Raw genomic sequence first — 17,008 nt, forward strand, 5'->3', positions numbered from 1 at the left:
GACTTTGTGGATCTGGATACGTGTATATTCAGAATTACCGATATGTATACCCAAACTTCCTGTCATAATCTGAGTATGGATACAGGCAAGCTAAGGTTTTATAAGGCATGCAAAACATCATATTCCATGGAAAAATATCTAGAACTAGATAATTTTGATTTACGCTCAGCAATTAGCAAAATTAGAATAAGTGCCCACCCCCTTGAAATAGAGAGGGGGCGGTACAAAAAGCTACCTGTGTGCGAAAGAACTTGTAAATACTGCATGTCAAGCACGGTGGAAGACGAAACACATTTTATTTCAAGTTGCCCCTTCTACGATCAAGAAAGAAAGGCGCTGTTTCAAGAGGCCACCAAATTCCATCCAAATTTCTCCAAGTTAACAGACAAAAAGAAAACTACTCTCCTCTTAACATCACAAAACCCACACATCATAGAAAAAGTGGGATCATTCGTCTTCCACTGTCTCGGAAAAAGAAGTCAAACCCAAATAAAATAGAATTTAGTGTTAGTATTTAGACTAGAAAAGTCACATGCTATATTGTTATCAATTGTCTGTCCGTCCTTTCATGTTACATGTACTTGCAATTAGCCTACGGGTAAGAACTTGCAATAAACTTATTATTATTATTATTCAGGGACCGGCTTCATAGTTAAACTGGGAGGGGTATCCTGGTAGCTATAGGAGCTGCACCGTGCTTCGTAAGTGACATAAAATGGGGGTCCCGTGTTAGAGGATGTGTCTTGAGCGTGTTAGAACTCATTACTCAGATGGGTATCTACTGGCACTAATAATACAGCAAGGTGAATATTAATATTGGGACATGGCTAATTGGCTAAAGCTACATTTGCATTCATACTAGGATCTGTCAGATCATACTCAAATCCGGATCAACCATTGAACCAGAGACCACTAAATGATAAAAAAATAAAAATCATAAAACATTTAAAGAAAAGCATCATCATTCTGGAACCCATTGTAGAGAGATAGTGCCCTATAAGACCATACTGACTAAGTCTTGATTATATGGATGACATACATTGTATGCGCATGCATCAATTTTCCTATTTCCAAAAAAAATTGTGACCATACTGTAAATCGTAAAGCTGCAAAATTAGCAAATAGATCTATGTAGATTGCAATGAAATATTCACCTTTTTCTTTACACGCATCAATTTTGGGGTGTTCAAAGGATGTTATTCATATAATCAAATCAGTATGGCTAGATTTTCAACAACACTTTCCTGGCATTTTCACAAACAGGAAACAATAAATGAGCAAAGCCTGGCTAGTGAATAATCTCTGATTTTATTCATAACAATGTAACATTAATACTTTCTATTCTTTTGTTTTCATCTTCATGACTTACAAAGTGAATCACGGAGGAGCTCAGTCAGCATCAGCTGCTCTCATCGACATGTACATTTTCAAACCTATAATTCAATGATTTCTGACACGAGAAACGCTGAAACCTTGGTCCATCTATGTACATGTATTGTGGCGTCTTCATTCTGTTTTAGATCTATTTTTCAGATCACAGTCTGTTGAGGATCAGATAATTTAGACTAAAACTTACACGTAGTAAGATTTTCAAATTCATTTTTCTTTCAAATTTCACCAGAGTTCTGAAATTTGTGTTGCGTAGTTGACATAAGGTGGTTGTTTGTAAAAGCACACATACACATCCTCACCATCTTCCTTTCCATGCACTCAAAACTTGTTGGACTGTAATCAGAAATAACTTATATCTAAAACTTTTCCTGTGCGTTTTAGCTCAAGGCAAAGTTCTAAACTCGCCCTACAGGCTTCATAAACTATAATTCAACAGTTTCTGTTTGATCTAGATGCATCTGATTCAGTGTTTTCTGACCGTGTAATTTTATAACTAACATGCAACAACATAAACAATAACTGTGTTTCCCATATTATGTGTCAGTTTAACACACTTACACATTTACAACAGTGGTGCCTCAAAGCAAAACTGGCAACCTATTGACCTGTTGCTATGCTTTCTTTTGTTACATCAAAACATACAAATCATTCTTAACCTACAGGCAAATACGAGAAACGTGCTAATACTAATGCCAAGCAAGTTATCTTTTGTTCGAACTGTTAACAACATACAGGAGCGATACAATCTATACTCAAAATAGGTGTGGTGGTTTCTTTTTCTTCAACAGCTGTAACACTGTAATAGGTTGATTCCTACTTTAATATTCTAAATCCTCACTACGGTTTAGCTGTGACATACATAAATCACGGTTTGAAATGCATTTAAATGTCAAGAATATGCTGTATTCCTCGGTATAAGTACATAATCCTACAGATTACAAGTATCTATAGCTAGGTGCACTGATGCACCTACAGTCAAAAATTAGTTTCAATTTTGGATACGTATTTCAAGCCCTTTCTTATCATTCAGTATTTGGCGTGGTCCAAATTGCTGCAATACAGTGGTGGCACTATGCTTGGAGTCTTGAGTGCTATTGTGCAAATTTGCGTCAAACAAAATACTATCGCACATCGAAACTGTGTATTTTGAACCCCAAAACTTCTCTTGAACTGAACTCATTTGATCGCACATAAGAAACTGAACACTAGAATTCTCCCTTCTGTTGGCAAACCCATGTATTAATTTGATACTGGCTGAATGAGCCAGGATGGAGAGGTCCCTGTACTAGCTCAATTCATAGCAGCCACACAGTTGAGCTCCTGGTTCTAATTTAACTAGGAGACCCCGGTTCAATCCTGGGTCAGGATGTAAATGGAGACGTGGTGTTTGAGGAGGTGCCTCATGTTTAAGGGGAAGGCCTAGCAACCTCTCCCTGTAAAAATATACATTGTACCCCGCTACTGTAACAGCAGGGAAACTTGCTGCCACTAGGCACTATAAGGGTCTGAACAAACGAATCAGCCTGGATGGGGTAACCTCAGTTCCAATCGAAGTTTGACGAATTTCTTTCTAGGAAAATAACACCAACTGTGTTATCAAGTATTAAATGGACTTGCGATGCAATAATAAATGGTTACCATAAGTTACAGGCAAATTATGTCTTATTCAACTTTTGCCCAAGTTTCTACAACATCTGAGAGGATCACTTATTGTTTATTTGTTACTTTTAGTACATCAAAACGTCTTCACTCGGTCGTTCCTTCATGCTCCCGCTTCTGTTCTGGAAGACGGAGCGTATGTGTTTTCCCGACAGGTACACCAGCCCCTCGTTTACGAGGAAGGCCGCCAGGGCGCCCACGACCAGCCAGTACGAGTAGCCGAACCCCGAGGTCTCGACGTAGAACTTACTGCCGATCTCCGTCTGTGTGAGGAGGCTGTTGCCGCTCAGGTACAGGTGATACAACACCGCATACAGGATCAGGCACACCAGGCAGAACACGGCTGCAACAGAAGGTGGAACAGCGTTACAACTACTACAACATCTACAACACTGTACACAACACCTGGCAGAACACAGCTGGAACAGAATGTGGACCACTGTTACAACCACTACAACATCTACAACAATGTACACAAAACCTGGCAGAACACGGCTGCAACAGAAGGTGGAACACTGTTACAACCACTACAGCATCTACAACACTGTACACAACACCTGGCAGAACACAGCTGGAACAGAATGTGGACCACTGTTACAACCACTACAACATCTACAACATTGGATATTTGGAGTTTCTTTTAACACAACCAGGTAATCTCACCTGCTGATGTTTTGGTGTCTGTCTGAAGAAGGTGTCTGACAGACACCGAAACGTCAGCAGGTGAGATTACCTGGTTGTGTTAAAAGAAACTCCAAATATCCTATGTTCTACCAACCTGATGAAATCATTTTCGGATCTACAACATTGTACACAACACCTGGCAGAACACAGCTGGAATAGAATGTGGAACACTGTCACAACAAGAACAACAACATCTACAACACTGCCTACAGAACACAGCTGGAACAGAAAGTGGAACAACTGAGCAAATTCAGCATATTTCACTCCCTCCCCATGCAATGATGGACGTTTTGCCCATGTGTTCCTGCAACGTGACCCCAGGTAACCTGAATGGAACACGTGTTTGATGGCCAATGACAGATTGAACAGGTAAAACTTTAGATCAAACATGGAACGGGGATAGCACTTTTGGCCCGTTTGTGGTCTGAAAATAGGCCCAAAAGTCCCCAAAATGAGTCATTTTGAAGTGATGCATACCAAAAATGTGATTCAAGTCCCGTGGGTGCATGTTCAAAGCAATATTATACCGAATTTCAGGTCATTTGGTTGAAATATTAAGTAACAGGAGCCCAAAATATACATGTTTGTCTAAAAATGACCAAAACATCAATAAAATCATTTTAAAGGCCTAACATTCCCTGGGGGTATTTGCCCTCTTTACCTTCACCCAAAATCAAAGAGTTGAATCCATTTGAAGATTTGGCAGGAGAAGGAGAAGGAGAAGAAGAACATGACAAAAACAATATATTTCACTATACCCATACCTACAGAGTGTAGTATAACTACAACATACAGAACACAGCTGGAACAGAAGGTTGAACACTGTTATAACCCCAACTATAACAATTCTACAACATACCTATTCATTTGAAAACAGGGCTGTCTCAGGCTTGACATTTATTTCTGTCCCACTTGTTGCTTGGGAGCCCATGTTGTTAATCTGCTGTTCAATCTGTCATTTTTGTAGCTTATAAAATACTTTTTCATCAATTTCATGGTTGTCAGATCTTTTGGACAGACAGGGTGAAATTTATTTAGTCCCAACAAGCAAATTTCCATCCCGGGATGGAGGGACAGGTCCTGGAAACAGTCCTGTTTGAATATCAGAGCTGGGCCAACGTGCATGTATGTACAGTTCATTAGTATAATCATTTTTATTTCATTTTCAAAAGATGACAAAGGTTACGGTAGAAAAGTACATTTTAATGCACCTATTGCTCCTCTGCAAATGCAACAGATCTCTGTACATTAGCTGCCATGAAAATGGTACAGACATCTATGCTCACATTACTACAGACATCTATGCTCACATTACTGTCTCGCCAATATGGTACTCACCACTGACTCCATTCCAAATGTACAGACCCATGGGTCCAGCGAAGGTCTCTATGGGGTTTGTGAAGACATTGTACGCTGAGAAGCTGACCGCTATGAGTCCCATCAGGATGGCTCCGGCGTTGAAGGCTATAGTCGCTGCAACCATCGGGTGACTGGGCTGGTAGGTAATGTTTCTTCCCACATCTTCTTCTGTCACTGCATGGAAATAATGATAATATCCATCAAATTTTATCAAAGAATTTGTAAATTTCTTGATTTATTCATAATTGTGAATTTCTCACTAAATCTGTCAATGCATTTTCCTGCCAGCCTGCAGGACCAACTTTGGACCCGGGCCACTTAACCTTCCCACCCTGTCAGTCTCCTGTTACACCATCTTCAGCCAAACATCCTGTCACTACCATATTCAAATAGCTACGGACAAACACCAAGACAAACACATGGACTAAAAACAATACCTCCGTTTTCACAGAGGTAATTAGACTGGTCTGTACTTCATCTAGCTATACAGAACTGGTAATAAAAAGAAATCAGAGATGACAACTACACATACACTATCTCTCTTTCCCTTCATTAATCCCTCCCCCTCCATCAATCACTCCATCCTCCATCAATCCCTCCATCCTCTTCCATCTATCTCCCCCTCCCTTCACCAATCTATCTCTCCCTCCTTCCTTTGAGTTTCCATCTCTTTAGTCTTCAGTCCCTCCCTCTCCGCCCCTCCCTTCCATCCTCCCTCCCCCAATGAATTCGTCCCTTCCCCTCCTTCTCTCCCTCCCTCCTTCGCTCTCTCTCTCTGCCTAGTACTCTCTCCCTAGCTCTGACTCTCTATATACCTTACTCTCCCTTCACTTTAGCATAACGTTACTTAGCTACCTGAGAAGCATTTCTCGCGCAAGCCGAATGCATAGTTGAACATCTTGCAGCCGCCGAACAGCCCGACATGCATGGAGCCGGAGAAATCGGAGCCGTTACTGATGACGGAGGAAATGTCGCGATAGACCCGCGCCTGCAGCCAGCGGTCCGTCGCCATTCCTGCCGAGAGGAGCCCGACACCTGCAGCCGCCGTAGCCGCCGTTAGAAGCAGCACCAGATTTCTGTGCACGGTCCGCAATCTTTCCCTGTTTCCCCCGGCCATCTCGGCTCTTGTAAGGCCGCCTTTGTTTGTGTTACTCCGAGTTAAACCCGTCCAGCAGTCGCTCCCACGGTATGGAAAAACGATATCCCCTGCTCAAAACACCGGCTGAAACCCAGTGATGAAAGCCGTGCCTCCGTTAGGAACCGTTCGCGGACGAACGTGCCTTTTAAACCCTCAAACCACTCAGTCTGGCCGCTCTGACATCTGCCACCAAGCCTGTCTCTTCGGGATAATATTTCACCTCGGGATTTCACGTTAGGAGCAGCTGACAACAACCTGTGACATGTCCGCTCGCGCTCGCCAGCCGTGGAATTTCATATTATGTGGTTGCAGTTCGTAATAGCTATCGCTAGATGTCCTCGTGATACCGTGTGTGAACTTTCAACTTGATGAAACTTGTACCCTACGTCACAAAGCACCTGTGTATGTTATTACACGTCCAGTTGAAAAACGCGTAGCTGTTATTGTAGACGTAACGTTACATTATAAGTTTCGAGACCATTTTGATTCTTGACAAAAGTAATATAGTCTGACGTTAGACAATTTCCGGGTTTTGATAAGTTTATTAAGCGATTTCAGCCCGGCCCAGGACTATTGAACTCAAATGTCAAAAGTCAATTTTCTGGGCACTTTTATGTGAATCAACCCTATTCCATTCCATACCGACATTCGTGGGGCGAAAATTCGATGTCCCTGTGTAGCGAGAACGCCGATGGATTGTTCATAGGGCTTATTAACGTTATTACCTTCGCCAAGAATGTTATGTTTTTGGTAGCGTCTGTTTGTGGTTTAGCGAACCTCAAGAAGTTATAGTATAGATGGATTATGAAAAGCCAGTGATGACATGAGGTTGGTTAACGGTTTAACCGCTAGCTAGGTCTTGACCTATCGAAGAAATTAGTGTTAGTGGGCAATCTGGTGGCTTTCCTTTGTACTATAGCAAAACTTCCGGACTTCTATCTCGCGATCGTATTAACGTTACTAGTATTAAGCACAATATTAACGACATTTTCCATCGAACTTATTCATCACAAGCGAGTTTTTGGCGACGCCTCAGGGGCGGAGCCGTTTGTATAGTGCTGGGATCAAATCTGAAAGAATTCTAAATATTCCACGCACGCATTCCCCAGGGAATTGATTTTTGTCAATACCTTGCAGGAACGGCGTTTGCAGAGAACAGGAATGAACTGAAATCTAATGCGTCGGGCACGGCGGTAGTTTTTACACATTATTAAAGTATTTTGCCGATGTTTTGATAAGCTTTTACTTCTACAATATAGAATTATGGTTTGGCAGGGTATGTTGCAATGTAGATCATGATGCAATGCTTTTCATCCATATTTTTGTTTTGAGTTGCTACAATAAAGCATTTTATGTTTCAACATGTACCTGATACAGTTTCTTTCAGATGCTCTCTGGAGACTATAGCTAACATATAAAAGGAAGGACACAGAGACAAGGTCTCTCGAATATTGGACATGTTGTGTATGAGATTTTTTATCTATTTGTGTTTCATTTGTTTTTGTTATGTGCGTTTGCGTCAACCTTGTTATTTCATTGTGTGTTTTTTTTTCATTTTTTTTTTCATTTTGCTTTCGCAATCATCCCAGTGCGATGGTCCTGCATTCAATGTAACTCTTTGGTGAATGTTATCGTCGCACACTCCCATTCTTCTATGATGATTCCTTGTGCAGTCTGAAGGTAGCCATGACGAAGTTCTCCTGCGGGCACTAAGAGAGAAAAGGGCATAAATAAAACAGAAACAAACAAACAAATAGCTCAATGCCATTAAGCAGTCTGTCACAATATGGTCTGTGCAGCTATGCCCCTCCCCTGTATGAACACGATTCAAGGATTTGTTGGTTTCACATCCATGTATATACAACGTATATAGGACTGTACAGCCATCAGTCCCACTACTCCTCGACCACGGGGAACGAGCCATCATATACAACGTGTTTGAGCCGATGATTTTCACAGAATGCAAGAGAGCGCAAGAGAGCGCAAAGGTTTAAAGTTATATGTTTGTCATTTATTAATGAAAGACCTTAAAAGGACACAACATATAGAACTGCATTTGCTCAGATTAAGAAAGACGACAGAAACACTATTGTCTATGTTGGCTTACCGCTGGAAGACATTGATTATCACGTTGTCCTATAGGCGACTGGCAGGGGATAGAAGAAGACAGTAGAACATAGCGTGTCCCTGGATACAGTGGTCCTGGGTCATCGCTGCACGTGTGAGGTTTACTGAAAATGTAAGAAAAAATATACACCCGGGAACAGTGTCCCCTGGGTTGTTACTAGCCATCCAGAGCCAGAATTTAGGGCCTGACCCGAAGAAGGGAAAACAGCCCGTTACTGGAATATCCAATCTCGACAGATGAGTCCTGTCGAAGAGGAGCGAATACGACTGTACGAGAGTACGACTGGAAAATCCTGGCGGAACATGACGTCATGAAGATAAAACATAACTTCGATTTCCACAGTGAAAAATATAACAGATGCGGTAACTGGTACATTAGCAACTGAGCCAGAGAAACATGAGCCAGTCATTATCGACACTATTTATCACCCGATCATACATCCACTACTTGGAATTTGGACCACATGTGCTGTTGGCGAACTATTTACTGATTAAACTTATGAACACAGCCAACTAGAATAGGAAAACAACTACTACATGGGCATCGTTACAAAAGAAGAGTTACAACAAGTACAAAGTGACAACGACTATAGCCCACTAACCTAGTACGTACATACATACAATGCAACGCCCCTGCAGATAAATAAATGCCTTCGGTGCCTTCCAAGAACTGAGCTAATCAACAATTGCCATACAATGGATACAAAGAAAACAAAACATATGGTACTGTACTAATAAATACTGATTAAAAAGACAGATCATTATTATCATATTGCGCATCATGTCGTCAAACAAGAAGCATGTTTACATTAGCATGTTTATAACCGCTGATTACATATGAAAATATCGGGGTCAAGGTTTTACTTACTTACCATGGTCGAAAACGTTTTCTACTCTGTACAGCTCACGACCATTGGATACATAAACAACATGCCTTTAAATCCTGCGCATTTGAAAACACAGACGCCCGGGGAACAGGCTAGGCTCCCCTAGTCCGTACGCCGTCCGGCGAACGCACAAAAAATTCCTACGAGCACCGAAAGCTAGCCACGTCCAACACTGGCACAGACATAGTGTAAACCCAACAGATTCAGAATGCTCAGACCTAGCGCTACTTCTTAGTACTCTTGTGTGACCTAATTCTACGGTACCACCCGCAACAGACGAAGACGAATTCCTGGACTGTAACGTTAGCAGATTGAAACACGTCCAAAATGTCAAGACAACGTCTACGAGAGTAAGACTCTTATTCACTCATACACAAGGTATGGAATTAAGGAAACACAGGCATAATTTAATACAAGCCGAAAATGCATTCAAATTAACAGTCAAATCAGTTTAACAAAACTCGACAACCAAGAGAAAATTCAGACGTCTCGGCAGTAACACAGATAAAGATGCATGATACGAGAATATCTACCCAAGGAGCTCGGGTTAAAGATAGTCAAATGGACTAACCTGACATCCAGCCTACGGTGGTTTGGTCGGACTTTCTTTGGGACAGAAGGAGCTTTACGCCCCGTGGTAGTCTTGAAACAAATCAACCCCCACTGTTACAGTCTTGTGCATCCTGTAGGAGTTCACGCAGCAGCGTCAGTCAACCTAATATCTGATAAGAAAACTTGTCCCAGTACCTGTTATTTACGAGCGGGCCGCTGGTGACTCCTGTCCAGTCTAATGACAGCACTGGCGGGAGCTCCCCTGTACCTCTGCGGTGCTGTGAGAGATGCCCGCCGATGCCCAGCGGACTGAGACCAGGACAGTCCGGTCCGGTCCCCGCGGAAGCCGAAACTGCGACCGGTAGACTTCTAGCCTTGAGATCTCCCACCGTGCTTGTGAAGTTTTCCGGGCGGCAGCACCGTGTTTTATATGAAATCAGTCATACGCGTACGTCAATCAACATTATCATATAGTGGTTCGAGGGAGGATCTGATTGTATCGCACGGCTGATTGGTGAATACATAATGTCAACTGTAATATTTAGATGAGAAAATCTCGGTGAATCAGCAGAACCCTGCAGCTGGTGACCCGGTGAAAGGTTAAGCTTGGCCAGTGACCTATTTCCGCCTTCACAAGTGAGCTGTGTCGGGGCGAAATAGCTGTTCGTTCAGTCTCTCTTTAAGTTTATCTAGTGACCTATCGTCTGTGAGTTTATCAAATTAAAGTAAATTCGTTACGGAAAGGGTCTACTCTACTCTACATGCCAATTTTTACTTGTAATCTAACTTGTAGGGCATAAAACAATTCGAGGCTTCGACACACCCCGTTAGGGACCTTGCGGTGACCATCTGTTGCGGGGTGTTCTCAGTGCGCTAACATAAATAAACATTAGTGCCTTGAGTATTTGTGCTTTAGCGGCAAAAACAGAAGGGATCGCTAGCTCTGAAGTGGGGCGAGGATGCAAAAACACTTGGAATATCAAACATTCTTGCACAAAGAAAACAAAAAAGAACGCACGGCAAACGACACATGCACGGTCACTGCGGAAACGTCTCAATCGCCAAGACGAGTGTTTTAATCACCGTAACACCAGACAGTCAAGTCCTTAAAATCTTATCGGGTTTAGTATGGGCGATCTTAATTCTCAGGTAAAGAAAATGAAAACAAAACGTTGCTTTCTAATCCATATCTCAGTTGATTTTAATGTAAATCATAAGCACATTTTCAACATTCCTCTAAGTTATGTCTCGTCAATTTGTGTTATATCTTAGACTGTCTGGTGCTACGGTGATTAAAACACTCGTCATGGCGATTGAGACGCTTCCGTAGTGACCATGCACGTGTCATTTGCCGTGCGTTCCCCAAGTCGTGAGGAAAAGGCTGAATTTGCAGTTTGACGTATCATCTGTTTGTTTCTTAAAGTTCACATCTCACTTAACCTACTGTAGGTGGTTGAGCAACTGTTTGTGCATAGTCAACCGTACATAACACAAGCACCTTGGGGACCCAGTCTTCATTTGCTTCCAAGCTCGCCGAGGATATTTCTCTCGCCTATGCGATAGAAAATCGGGCCTTAACATTCCCACCCGACTAAATATTCAACTTGCCCTTAAAGGCCCCCTCTCACTGGGCTCCGGCACTGCCGCGGCAGCTCATGATGACACCGCCCCGCGAAGTTTTCATTTGCACAAGGAGATGGACATGACAACAATACATGGGACATATCGTTCTGTGTACCAGATAGGGTGAAGTTTGTCTTAGTTCTAACATCGCATCTGTCCGAGTCTTTGCCATAAGAGGGACAGGCCATGGCCATTACAAATTGAAATTTATCTTCAATGTTTTCATTACATGTGGGACACAATCTGTGAGTGCCTGGTGTGTTGTGGTGTCGATCCTTTTCAACTTCTAGACAACGTGCGCTGATTCTCAGTGTAGTTATGCATATTGGTTTATTATGATTTGATGTGATATAGTCTTCCCTACCAAAGTGCTTTTTGATTTTATAATATGTGTGGAGTTTACTAATATTTCTAAGTGGTTCTCTCCAGCCAGGGAGAAACGTGAGTTTCACACTTTCTTTAAATGTATATCCAAAACGGTCGGTATTAACTACGGGGCTAAGCCAAACATGTCTACATAGTATGTCCTGAACGTGAGTAGTCTGGTCATTTTCTTCTTCGAATGATGAAGTGTCGTATGTTTTTTTAATAATCCTGTTAGTAGGTAGGTATATCTAATCTTAGCGAGAGTATCTAATCAACTATTTTTTGAATATCAACGATCAATAGGAATTCTTCTAACTCACCCCTTACGGCGAGACATTGAGTAAAATGTGCGATATAGTGCCTGACTTGTATATCAGGTTCAGTTTATCACTGTATTTCTTGAATGGCACAAGAGCAGGGCGAGTGCATGTGGACGAGTGGTCTGATTCCTTTCCTGAGCGACTTGTCTATCAACTTCCGTACTGGAATAAATGTAAAATGCAGAGATCTAATTTTCAGTGGGATTAAGCAATATCACAATGAAAAGATCCGAGAGAGGATCTACAGCTACAATCCTCAACCTCACTACAATGCAGTAAATTAGGTTTAACCAAACTCTTAAACAGATCAATAGCTAGGGAAATGGACCGATTGTAGTTTGATGGCAGTGCTTTCAATTAATCAGAAATCGCAGTGCTGTCAATGGATCAAAATACAATGCAAAATTATACAAAAATGCATCCAAAAATGATTTCAAATGATAAACGAATTTTCACCTATGACACTTGGTGCAAGAAAGGTAACATGTTATGGAATATACGTATAACCTTGAAACTGACATATCACTGTTTACACAATAGCGCGCGCGGTGAGCTCCCGGCAAGTTCCCGGCGAGCGCGCGGCACTTTGGCACTTGCGGTTTTTTTTGGTCAAATTTTTAGAAAAAAATCGCCATTTCAACCGGCACGCCGGCGGTGTGGACCGACACTGGAACGGCACTGCGACGTCACTAGGACGGTACGTCGAGGTCTGTGCACGGCACTGCGGCGGTAGCCATTTCCACGCTACCGCACGCTACCACACGCTACCGCCACAGTGCCGCAGCTCAATGAGAGGGGGCCTTAACGTAGCACGTTATACACTTCTTCCGTTAGCACAAAAAAAAAAACAGTCCTCTTTTGCTTCCAAACTTTTCCCACCCGACCATATATTCAACTATTCCCTAACATAGCACGGTGTACACATCTTCTTTTTACACAACAAAAACCAAGCCCTCTTTTGCCCCCAGAAAAACGATAAACAAAGGTACATGTAAGGGACTAAACGTAAACAAATACACCAGCCTACCGTCTGTCGGATCAGATAATGTTACTACAAGTTAATGCAGCATGTCTGTACTAACAGCATTTGACCTCATTAAGTCAAATATCCCCGACTGATACATCCACCTGTTTCTCAGCAGACATAATTGTCTTAAATGCTGTCCCCAAGTCGTGAGGAAAAGGCTGAATTTGAACATTTGCAGTTTGACGTATCATCTGTTTGTTTCTTTAAGTTCACATCTCACTTAACCTACTATACGGTGGTTGAGCAGCTGTTTGTGCTTAGTCAAACTTACATAACACAAGTACCTTGGGGACCTAAGGAATTTGGTATCCTTAACAAATGGATCCCCACGGCCTGTGCCTGTTACAGACCGTACCGCAATATTTTGAAGATAAGCCCGTAATGATTTTTGTTAACTACGCTAAGCAGTGCTCTATGTCTTAGCTCCCTTGCTATTCTAAATGAATATCCTTAAATTTCCTTCAACTACCAGTTTTGTTTACCAACACCTCTGACGGGATTTATGCTGTTTTTATGATTGCCATCGGTAGCAGACCTTGTTATATACGATTGACAAAAACGGAGCATATAAAAAATTACTGTATCACCTAACAACCTCTGCTTAGAGTCACACTTTAGGGTGCTATAATTATTGATATTATGCTACACTGTACATCGATCAACATGTGGAAAGTGATGATGCACCGTATCTTTCGTTATTGGAATTGACAAGTAGCAATTATAGCTCCTAGTCCTCTGAGTACTGTCGGTCAGCAACACATTTGAAGTTCCCACCTGTTGTGTTACTTCTGGCCTTTGTTATGTCAAATGAAATTATATATCAGCTACGTCATGCATTACCAATCACTTGAGACATCCGCTGTTGCCACTATATCACTGACATAAGGTCATTATTATCAATGACACACGTGATTCTAAATGTTTGTTTACATACTTTGTACTCAATGGCCTACCCAATGCATAAATCACATGATACCACTATGTTATTCATTAGCATTATTATCATTAATCACTACATGTAAAGTTTAAGTTAAAATCCTCCCACACCATCATTGATGTATAGGGCGGTGCCCATCTCCGTTTCATAGCCCTGGGCCACACTGTGGTGCAATCACTGTAGCAGGGGGCTAGTCCACTGGCAGTGAAGTGTGTTTAACTTCCATACTGTTTCAGAAGTATGTACCATTTTCTTTGGTCTTTGGTATGACTCAATGCGCCTCTTGTCCAGAGGTGTCCTACCTGGGGCTTGAACCCCAGTCCTTCTGGTCCAAGTAATTTGAACCAGATGTGGTGAGAGGCAGAAGGCGCAGACCACTACACCACAGGGACACCCCCAACCACTACATATAACAATTATGTAATTGAAACGCCTTATACAGTATCTACCTAGCTGCTCATTAAAATAACTTATACTACTTCACGATATAGATCTTATAGACATGTCTAACCATTAGCGGACCCATTGACTCATCTAAATCATACCATGAGAAGTACTCAAAATATCCGACATGAAATAGATCATATATAAAGTACGTCTATACCTTCATAACCTATACAGCATATTACATGGCAATATTTACCAATCCAAGTAACACAAATATCCAATGTACATAAACTTACCGATCAAAACAATAAACAACTTTTAACACCAATCATGTCTCCTCATTATTACCTCCGTCATCTCCAAGCCATGAGAGTTAGGAAGAGAAAAAGAAAGGCAAGGGGTAAATGGAAGCAAACAGGATCACAGGCAGACTACATCCGCTACGCTATGGAAAGAAGCTCCCTCCGGAGTCTTACACGGAAGTTGTGCAGTGACTTTGAGCACAGATTGGTTAAAGGTATTAAGGATAACCCAAAGTCTTTCTGGAAATATGTAAAATCACGACTTCACGCCAGGCAGAAGGTAGGATGCCTAGTAAGGTCTGACGGATCTATGGCACTGCCCCAGACAGATGAGGAGAAAGCTGAAGAGCTCAGCACCTTCTTCGCCAGTGTCTTTACAACAGAGGACCTGTCATCTATCCTTAAGAGAGATACTAGACCGGCAACACCCGTACAGAGGTATATATATAGAGGTAACAGAGGGATGCAGTATCAAGGTATCTATGTACAACACATGAAGAAATGGTAGGCAGCATGTACAAGCAATTCTATCCTCTGAAAATGTTAAAACATACGTACCAACGCTATAAAATCAGCTTTTCCGGTCAAAATCCCAACCAATCGGGTCGTATAGTGTATAGGATGGGATAACATGACCACCATTTTCTGCCCACCGTGCGAGTGCTCATGCGCATAACGCTTCCAGCATGATATTGTTCCTGACAAACAGATGTGTAATTCTTTCATAAAGTTATGACGTAATGGGTAGTTATTCCAACACAAAGACTGCTGGGCAGGTCACAGTACAGACACTCCCTTAATGACCTGCCAAAAAAGGAACATAGCCTCTTAACAAGAAACCTGCTCAACCGACAAAATCCACACTTTTCTTCCATACTTTACGTCGCCGGAGTGTTTTTTAAACACCACCCTTGTTATTTCTATTTGCTGGCAAGATTTCCATTCGGTCACTGTTCCACGTTTGCCCCTGCAGTCTAAATGTGTACCAATTCATGTGTCTCTTTAGGACAAGCCTGTGTAACACCATGTCTCACTGCCAGAGGCCGGTCAGTCGGGCGTGCCGCTAGGAGCGCGATTTAGTCAGGCTAGGGTGTGTCTGGGTGAAGTTTGAACGAAGTCCAAGTCCCGTCATCAAGTTAACAGCTTGTGTAGTCTTTCCGATCAGACAATACGTTTTAGCATTGACAAAAACGAACCCACGATCCTATCAGTTTATAACCTCCCTGATCTGATCTACGATATCTTATTACAGTGTTATGAACCTGACTAATTGAAGATTAACACTCACCTTGAAACCCGCACTTCTCTAGAACCGGAAAGGTCTTGCATCCCCTGAACAGTCCAATGTTGAGTGTCCCACCCTGAGTTTGACTGACGTTCACGGTCCCGAGGTCACGTTTCACCTCTGCCCGGACCCAGAAATCCGTGCCCAAAGAAGTGGCCAACATGACCGCTCCGCCGAGAGATAGCAGAAGCACTCCTGCGTAGAATACCTTTTTGTAGTTCCTGGCAGCCATGACTGGAACCCAATCGAAGTCCGACAGGTGTGCTAACGAAACACCGAGTAACGTCCTGAGCGAGACAAAATGGCGTGTTCTTTTTACACGGACCGTCGCATCAACGTCCCCCTTGAGATCATGTCCTTTGTTGCTGCACCACCTTTACATGAAGCCGCACACTACAAAAAATCACCCACGTCAAAAAAATTGTATGGCGTAGAGTTTGTTCCGGCTGTTGGGGGTTGAAATCTCGCGTAGTAATTCGAGAGTTCCCAGGGGAGTTTACGCCACACCTGTCCCGTTGTTTACCTGTACAGTTGCTCTGGTTGTTACCGTTATACACCAATGGCTCTATGCGTAACCAACCGTTGATAATCGAAGATTACGTGAGGTATGAGATTTTCCGGAACTCGAATCAGTGGTATCTGTGACGATGGTCTGAATAGACAGTTGTACAACTTGTTGCCTTGCAAAGCTGCGACGTTTCAAGACCTCCCCGTCCCCGTTAGAATGTGAAGTCAGTCGCACCCAATAATCAATCGTTTCCGCAAGCCGGCCACACCCAGGTTAAAGGTCAAACCGCGCTGCCAGCAGAGCGACCCCTCAACAAGAAATCTCCAAGCAGATGTAAGGTCCGGCATGTTACCTCCGTGGAGCCACTGGTTTTGGCCCGTTTGTCTCATGTCTGTCTGTTTCCGCGCATACTTTGACCAGTAATAACGTAAGAAACTTAAATTGTGTAATGGGAG

At 42.5% G+C, this 17,008-nt stretch overlaps 1 protein-coding gene across 2 annotated transcripts; it reads right to left on the minus strand.

Annotated features, from left to right (window-relative positions):
• Positions 1-1,289: 1,289 nt before the first annotated feature.
• LOC136431469 (clarin-3-like) lies at positions 1,290-16,822 on the minus strand. 2 transcript variants are annotated; one of them, XM_066422858.1, is made up of 3 exons: positions 16,049-16,822; positions 5,074-5,268; positions 1,290-3,394 (listed from the first exon to the last, which is right to left on the minus strand). In XM_066422858.1, exons 1-3 carry the CDS (start codon positions 16,275-16,277, stop codon positions 3,120-3,122), a joined length of 699 nt encoding a protein of 232 aa, XP_066278955.1. In that variant the 5' UTR covers positions 16,278-16,822; the 3' UTR covers positions 1,290-3,119. The 2 variants fall into 2 exon arrangements, with proteins under 2 accessions (XP_066278955.1, XP_066278954.1); XM_066422857.1 differs by lacking the exon at positions 16,049-16,822 and adding an exon at positions 5,950-6,313.
• Positions 16,823-17,008: the final 186 nt, after the last annotated feature.

Source organism: Branchiostoma lanceolatum, chromosome 3 (assembly GCF_035083965.1).
Source record: "Branchiostoma lanceolatum isolate klBraLanc5 chromosome 3, klBraLanc5.hap2, whole genome shotgun sequence".
NCBI lineage: Eukaryota > Metazoa > Chordata > Leptocardii > Amphioxiformes > Branchiostomatidae > Branchiostoma > Branchiostoma lanceolatum.